At 34.6% G+C, this 9,011-nt stretch overlaps 1 protein-coding gene across 1 annotated transcript; it reads right to left on the reverse strand.

Annotated features, from left to right (window-relative positions):
* Positions 1 to 5,095: 5,095 nt before the first annotated feature.
* LOC143557147 (GEM-like protein 5) lies at positions 5,096 to 8,761 on the reverse strand. Its single transcript, XM_077046288.1, has 5 exons — positions 8,431 to 8,761; positions 7,344 to 7,621; positions 6,911 to 7,099; positions 6,759 to 6,812; positions 5,096 to 5,407 (listed from the first exon to the last, which is right to left on the reverse strand). The coding sequence occupies exons 1-5, from the start codon at positions 8,726 to 8,728 to the stop codon at positions 5,096 to 5,098; spliced, it is 1,131 nt and encodes a 376-aa protein (XP_076902403.1). The 5' UTR covers positions 8,729 to 8,761.
* Between the last annotated feature and the right edge of the window lie 250 nt (positions 8,762 to 9,011).

Here is a 9,011-nt window from a genome sequence, read left to right on the forward strand (position 1 = left end):
CGGTAGCTCATGTTCACACACAAAATGGTATAGCTGAATCATTATTTAAACGATTACAATTAATCGCTAAGCCTCTTCTGATGAGATGCAAATTGCCATCTTCTGCATGGGGGCATGATATATTTTACACGTTGCTTCACTAATTACATTAAGACCTACTGCTAGGGGTTTTATTCGGGTCAACCTGATCGGGTTTCGGGTTAATCGGGCCGGGTTAGTCGGGTTTTTCTTAAAAAAATATCTAACCCAAAATCCGACTCTATGAAGGTTTGGGTTATTCAGGTTTCGGGTTAATCGGGTTGACCATGTTACTTTATAATTTTAAGTTGATTTTTATGCTTGTAACTCGTGGGTTGCATATTTTCTTATTCACCTCAATTTTCAATTTCTTTAACATGTAATTATCTAATAATTTCATATAGGCTTGTAAACGAACCGGACGGATATGCACAAAGGCATGCTCGTGTTCGTTCGTTTAACTTTAAACGAATACAATCACGAACACTTAATCGAACAAATATTTGTGTTCTTGTTTGTTAGTTAAAAACTAACATGTTCGTGTTTTTTTATGATCCTTCATTTAAAATCTAATCGAACAGTTCACGAACATAAATGAACACAATTAAACAAAGACAAACGAACATGACTGAACATGTACATACGTTAACGAAACAAATATACATAAAAGAACACAAATGAACGCATTTAAATGAACATAAATGAACAAATATAAACATATTATGGTGATATAATTTCTAAATGCAAATAATATTTAATATTTTTTATTAATATGTAAACGAACATTGAAAAACGTAAACAAACTCAAATGAACGATCATAAACGAGTGTTCACGAACATAGATGAACGAGAGAAACATTTGTTCATGTTTTTGCATTAATTTTAAAAAAAAATTCCAGTCTAACGGTTCATGTACAAGCAAAATAATTAACTTCTTATAAAACTTTCAGTGTTGACTTTTAGTGCTAATTTCACTCATTATTATATTTGAAGAAAAGTATCATCACTAACTGGGTTATTCGGGTTAACCCGAAACCCAGATTTTTTTTCAAAAATGAACCTGAAACGCGACCCTATTAACAATTCGGGTTATTCGGGTCCACCAGAATAACCCGATTAATACTTTTTGACCCTATTTAAGCAGACCCTAATTAGCTTATTCGGGTTCGGGTCGGGTCGGGTTAATCGGGTTCGGGTATTTTGGACACCCCTACCTACTGCTGATCATGAATACTCCCCGTTAGAACTGATCTCAGAAAGAGAACCAAGCCTGTCCCATCTAAATATATTTGGCTGTGCTGTTTATGTACCAATGTCGTCGCCACTACGTACCAAAATGGGACCACAAAGAATACTGGGTATTTATATTTGATTTAACTCCGAATCTATTATTAAATATTTTGATCCACTGACTTGAGACATGTTTACAGCATGCTTGGTTTACTGTCAGTTTAATGAAACAGTATTCCCAGTCTTAGGGAGAGATAAGAATATATAAATACTGTAACACAAGATATAACATGGAATGCATCATCATTATCAAATCTTGACCCCCGAAGTGGTCAATGTGAATATGAAGTCCAAAAGATTATACATTTGCAAAGAATAGGAAATGAATTAGCGGATGCGTTCACAAACACAAACAAAGTGACAAAGTCACAAATCCCAGCATCAAATGCAACTACTCGAATTGAAGTAATCACCGAAGCAAAAACTATACAAAGAAAACGTGGGAGACCAATCAGTTCCAAAGATAAGAAGCCACGTAAACGAAAAGAGAAAATTAATGTAGTTGGTGAAAGCTCATAAAAGACTACAAATGAAACTCTAGAAGAGGTAAATATCCCAGGAGAGACTAATTTGATTCCAGAGGAAAATGAAATTTCAGAAAAAACACCGATACCAAACGAGGATGAGATCTCTATCAATTATGTACAGGATAGTACAATATGGAACTGAAATGAAATACATGTTTATGATATATTTGCATATGCTATAGCAACAAATGCAATCAATGAAAATGATTACATACCTAAAACACTAGAAGAATGCATGCACATAAATGATTAGCCAATATGGGAAGAAGCCATAAAGGTCGAATTAAATTCGCTCGAAAAAACGACATGTTATCAAACCTGTGTCCGGACACCCATAAACGTCAAACTAGTTGATTATAAATGGATGTTTTCAATACAAAGAAATGAAAAGAATGATATTGTACGATACAAAGCACGACTTGTAGCACAAGGGTTTTCCCAAATTCCAGGGGTTTATTATGAGGAAACGTATTCCCCTGTAGTGGATGCCATAACCCTTAGATTTCTGATTAGTCTCACATTGTCAGAAGGACTTCAAATGAGACTTGATGTTGTTACCGCATACGTACAAGTTGTACGGGACACTTGAAAAATGACTTCTACATGAAAATTTATAAAGGACTAAAGATTCCTGAAGCACTAAAACTAATACCTCGAGATATGTGTTCTAAAAATTAAAGAGATCCTTATATGGTCTCAAACAATCTGGGCATGTGTGGTACAACCGGATCAATGAATATCTCAAAAAAAAAGAGATTTAAGTCTGATAAAATCAGCCCATGTGTCTTTATAAAAATATCAATTTTGAAATTTACCATAGTAGCAGTTTATATTGATGATATAAACATCATCGGAGCTCCTGATAAAATAGAGAAAACTGTTGAACTGTTAAATAAGGAATTTGAAATGAGAGATCTAGGCACGACGAATTATGTCTCGGCCTGCAATTCGAACATCAACGGTACATTCGTCCATCAGTCAAACTACATCCAGAAGATGTTTAGGTTTTAATATGGACAAAGCTCATTCGTTCAGCACACCTATGGTTGTCTGATCGCTAGAAATATACTAGGATCCTTACCACCCCGAAGAAGAGGGTGAAGAAGTACTCGATCAGAAATACCGTACTTAAGTGAGATCGGTGCATTGATGTATCTCGCAAATAACACGAGACCTGATATTGATTTCTCTGTATAATTTATATTTTCATTGATAAGCCTTAACTAAAAACCTCATCAAAAAACTGAAGTCTAAACCAATCAAATCGAATTTCAACCCAATCAAATTGTGTTTCAAACCCATCAAATTGAGTTTCAATTTGATTCGATTCATTTCCAATTCGATTCAATCCGTTCTACCAATTCGATTCGATTCGTTTCCAATTTGATTCATTTTCCAAATGAATCGAGTTTGTCCAGAACTCGATTCAAACATGGTTCTTCGTGTATTTCCATTCTAATCACTTCCTCACATCCCGTCATGCCCATTATACTGAAAATACAAGTTCTAGGCTATAATAACTTCATTTCCTCACTCTAACACGGTCCAAACGTCACTTATTTGTCCTGCTTAATTCTAAACATCTTGTTTATGTTCAATTTTACATTTTTCTTACATAATAAGACCTGATTTCCCTTAGTATTAAATACTAGGAAAAACAGACCTCAAAAACTTTACCTTTAACCTAAAACGTACCTTTTGGTTCGGTTTTGCTTTGTCTCGGATCCAACACGTGAATCTGTACGTGTTTCTCTAGTTGTTTGATAACGATTCACGCCAATATCTACGCCTTCTTCACTTTGGATTTGGTCTGAAGGGTATTGTTTGTGTTTGTATTTAAGTCTGTGGAGGAGGTTGGGTGAATGAAATGAGGGTTTTTGGAGGTTTAATGGTGTTTATATACTCTTTAGCCCATGGACCTAAGGCCCATCATCATCTCTTATTTCATCTTTTATTTTCCAAGCACACACTCTATTATTTTTATATAACTTAACTAAACACTAACACACCATTAAATAAACGAAATTCTTTTATTTAGTATTATCAAAAGTAGGATGTTACACAATAAAAGAATCAAAATTATCAACATATTAATAACAACATAAGAAAAAAACCTAATAATAACAACATAAGAAAAAAACCTAATAATAACAACAAAATGTATATCAACAAATATTTATAACGTTACATAATCAGAAATCAGCAAATACGAATAATAGATAATAGCAAACACTTATAAAAACAAACCTAATAATAACAGAAAATTCGTTCTCAATGTTTTCATGTTAAGAATGATTTGTATTTGATCTTGAACCCCCATTAATGTTAAAAGTTGGATATAATGTTTGTTGTTATTTTTTGTTCGTATTTGCTGATTTCCGATTACGAGATGTTATAAGTATTTGTTGATTTACATTTTGTTGTTGTTCGGTTTCTTTCTTATGTTGTTACTTGAAATAAGTATTTTTTGTTAATTTTGATTCTTTTGTTATTATTAGGTTTTTTTCTTTGTTTTTGTAAAACATTGGTTATATAGGTTGGTATTGTAGTTGGTGATGTTTTCTATGTTCTCATTTTTGGTGCATTGGTGTTGTTTCCTACGTTCTCATGTTAAAATTATTTTGTACATGAGTCTTCCTCAATATATGTAATGCTCTTATTTTATAAAAAAATAGCAGATTGATAACCACATGTTAGACTTTTAGTATATAAGTCTAATATGATGTTCAAAGCTTTTTACACTTTTTTACATTAGAGGAGTATATTATAGATATTTTGCTTATGTAATATGGGTGTTTAAGACTATTCTATGTGGATGGGGCAACGTTACCCATGTATGATGTTACGTCACTGTCACGTGGGTACTGGGGGCAACGAAGCCCTTCCCAATGTTGCCCCTATGTGTGGTTTGTTGCCCCGACGGACTTTAAACTCTTTCTTTTTTTACAATAAAATTAAAATGAAAATAACAATACTTAAACTAAAATAAAAATAAAAAACATACAACTCAATTAAAAACATAAAATACCTGCTTAACTAACTAAAATAAAACTAATACTCGTCGTCGTTCACATCCTCATCCTCCTCTTTGTCCTCGGCCTCCTCTTTGTCCTCGTCATCTTCTTCATTTGTGTATTTGGCTAGGATTCTTTCCTTTTTCTTCTCCAGAAAAGCCCGCACATTAGGTTGTAGATGAGATAGATCCTTAGCGATGAACTTCATATCCTTTTCTCGTTCCCGTTCCAATTACATTTTTTCTCTCATCGTGCATCGTTTAATATTCCGAATGCATTTTTTTTCCTCTCTTCGTGCATCCTTTTATCTTCCTCCTTTATTTCATTTTTAACACTGACAATCTCGAAAAGTTTAAGCTCCAAGTTGTCAAATCGCGAGCTCACTTCGGAACTCATCGAGGAAGTCGTTTTAGACGAAGACCCTCCACCTCTCGCCGCCACCTTGGCTTTATCTCTTCCGGTCTGGCGTTCTAACTCAAACGGTTCATCAAAAAGAAAATCGGGATCTTCATCGTTTAAGTTAAATGGACAAGGAGCATCCGACGTGGCTTGAGACGACTATTGATCGGCCGAAGTAGACGTTGTCTTTAACCGTTTAGACGGTCGCGAAAAGGGTGGCAGGACGGGCCCCCACTTTGGGGAGCTTATGCATATCCTCCAAGCTTCCGACATATTAAAATTGGTTTTATTTTCGCATCGGTATTGTTTTAAGGCGAACTCCATAATGTTGGCATCGCTCATGCCGCTTCTTCTACCGCTTGTTTCACATCTGTTGTACAAGTTAGCGAAGTTGGTTACTTTTGTTCTCAATGAGTTCCATTAGCTGTAGACCGCTTCGCCGTTGCGGTATTTACCTCGGCCCATTATTTCATATAACTTTTCACAAATAGTCGCCCAAAACTTAGGGAAAGGTTTACCATCACCTTCGATCGAGTCTTCGGACGAGTCAATCCACGCATGTGCCAACACAACCTCCACTTCTGTTTCCCACTTCCTTCGATCACTTTTAGCTTTGGTTATTTCACCTTGAGGATTTTTGTATGACTTTGTATTTTTGACGTGGTAGGTGCTACTTGGGTTTCGGCTACTTGGGGTTTGGATTCTTTTTTGTAGGTTTTTTTGAAGAAAAGAAAATGGATTTTTATATGAAGTGGAGATTAAGTTGAAGAAGAAAAGGTATATGTATATATATATTGTTTTTTTTTTTTAATTTATGACCGTTGTATTAGTCAAATTATTAAAATAATAATATCAACGGTCATATTTATCGCCAGAGTGGGCAGTGTTCAACCTCTTCTCACCTTAAATCGTCCTCTTTTCTCGCCCACTACACTCCGCATTAGAGCCTCCTAGCTTTCCCAAATATAGTGGATTAGGTGAATTATATGTTGATGTAAAGAGAACCAAATGGTCCAAATCCAACTACTTTCCAATTTTTAATTTACATTTTTATCCCAACTCTCTTCCAACATATTTCTAGAAGACAAAAATGAAAAAAAAAATTAGTACACAACAACATAGGGTTACGATTTCCAAGTGCGTACTGCGAATGTGACGCAAAAATTAAAATTTCGTTAATTTAACATAAAACAATTAAGATTTAAGTCGTGTCTCAAAAAATTAAAATTTCATTAATTTGACATTAAAACAATTAAGATTTAAGTCGTGCCTCAGTTATTACCATATTTTGCTTAGTTATATAGATATTGTCCATATTCAGGTTATACTAAATTAAATAGATCAACTTCTTCAATCTTACAAGCACTGGCATGTTCTAGTAGTAAAAATGGCAAAGGTGTATATATGACCTTCAACCAAAAGAAAAAAACTGTAGTAAAAATAATTAAAAAAAAAATCAAATACACAATGATATATCGCTGAAAGTATATACAAACCACATAAAAGATACAAATGCAACATTCAAATAATCTGAAAGTGACACCCAGTCACCCAGATTTTCCAACTACAAGATATGATATAAAAAAAAAAAAAAAAAAAAAAAAAACCACTAGGACACATACTTAACGGCGAGAGTTTATGAGCTGATTAAAATGTATTTGCTGCTGCTACTTTTGCGTTGAACTCCGACAAGCTGTTGATAAGATGCCTCGAAGCTTTGTCGTAGTTGACAAATCCCATGAACCAGAAATCATGACCATCAACGGTAACAATCTGAATATACCTCTCAGACGGATTCTCCCTCATCGTCACCGGATTCACTGCCCCAATATTCTCCAATGGTATCACCACCTGTATCGTTTCAAAATTAAAATAAGAATTGTATATCATACACCCGTCGCTATTATTTTGAATATGTATTTCCTAGTCCGTCTTAGTCGAAGCTTGTTATTACTATTGGCTAGTATATATATTGTATGAGCTGCGATTACAAAATTATATATTGTATCGAGACTATGAGCTGCGAATACAAAAATACAGTTGATCATACTCTTATATTCTATAGTCCGTTAAATAATATAGATTATGGACTTACCTTATAGTAGGTCCAGGTTTCTTGACCAGAAGGTGCGGTGAAACACAACGGCCGATCGCTGCAAAAAGCAACACGAGCTGTCGACAGATAGATGGTACCCGCGACAGGGCCGGTGCTGGTGGAAAGATAGCAGGCGAATGTCTTCTTCAGCTTCTCGTTTGGATCGGAAGGCTGGAAAATCTGTTTGAACATAGACTCGAATCCTCCTTCTGTGATTGCCTTAGCCGTTAAGTTCACTTTACCCCATGCGGCTTCGGTCACTGATGGTCCCGTTTTCACTACAATCCAGTTGCAATAATTAGCAAAAGGTCATATATAGCTACACCACCCGTTTTGATTTCAGACCATCATGGCCGTTCATGAAATATATATATATTCTGCCGTTTTGACCAGAAAAGTCTAATTTGAAAATCATTTCTGGTCATAAACGGTCAAACTTTTAAAGTTTTTGGTCAAAACGGTCAACAACTTATATCCGGACGGGCTTTTGAAAGAATAGGGTGGCATAAACCAGAAACCGATCCATACCCCTCTAAAAAATACGAACTGAAAAAAACCGACGGTTTTGTTTTTATATTATTTTTATTAAAATCGAAGTTTTGCTTATGACGATTTTGTTTTTACATTTTTTTAAAAACAAAATTTTTGTTATGCATGTAATAAAAACCGAAAAACCTGAACCAAATTTATAAATTTTTATTTTTTATTTTAAGTAATTTATAAAATTTAGTATAGAATTCAAATATTTTAGCCCAAGTAAAATAATCAACTAGTTATTTTTTTTATTTTTTTTTAGAATGAATGAAGTGTATAGAAACAATTTAAAATTAATTAAAATTAACACCTGGACAGTTCCAGACTAACTAGTTATTTATTAACAAAATAATTTGGGCCAATTTGTTTTTGGGTACAAAATTTTCAAGCTTATATGGTTAAACCAAAACCGAATTAAACTAAATCGAAAACCGAAACCATACTGTTTCGTGAAATTCAATAACCCAAGTGAAACGACGATGTGGGTTAGGAGTAGTTTTGATAATTTCCACTATATATATCATGATAATAAAAAGTAATTAGTAATTATTACAGTTGTGCCAGATGTTACGAGCGATGGAATCCGCCTTGTTGGTCCATGTATTAAACAGGTGGATGACAGGTTCCAGTGGATTTGTAGTAGTTGGTTTATCAACCGGAGAATAAACCAAGTACGGCGATTGCTGGTGGTAAAACTGCTGGTGGTCGGCGGCTTTCCACAAGGCCGCCTTTTGATTGTCGGGGTGTGTGGTGGGGACCGCCGGCTGACCCATGAGATGGGTCCCCCACTTCTCTGTAACCTCCGGTGGTGGTTTTGAAGGTGATGATGATTCTGGAGGTGTGGATGACATGATTATGAGTTTTGATTAGTTGTGAATTGTGAGTGTGTGTTTGATGATTGAAATGAAATGATGTGTGTTAAAGTGTTTGTTATAAATAAATGTTTTGAGTTTTGTCGGTTTAGTTAAAGAACGCGTCTGTTGTTTTCTTTTGAATTAAGGTTCAGGGTGTTTCTAGAATGTACAAGGGTGGCAAAGGATGAAAGTTATTATTCTGATTCTTGAATTTTAGACCGCGTTGAATTATTATATTATAAATATACACACTTTTCAAGTTTCAATGCCACATCTTGTC

The sequence above is a fragment of the Bidens hawaiensis genome, unplaced genomic scaffold (genome assembly GCF_021521415.1).
Source record: "Bidens hawaiensis isolate Kalapana, Puna unplaced genomic scaffold, B.hawaiensis_p1.1 tig00018840_1, whole genome shotgun sequence".
NCBI lineage: Eukaryota > Viridiplantae > Streptophyta > Magnoliopsida > Asterales > Asteraceae > Bidens > Bidens hawaiensis.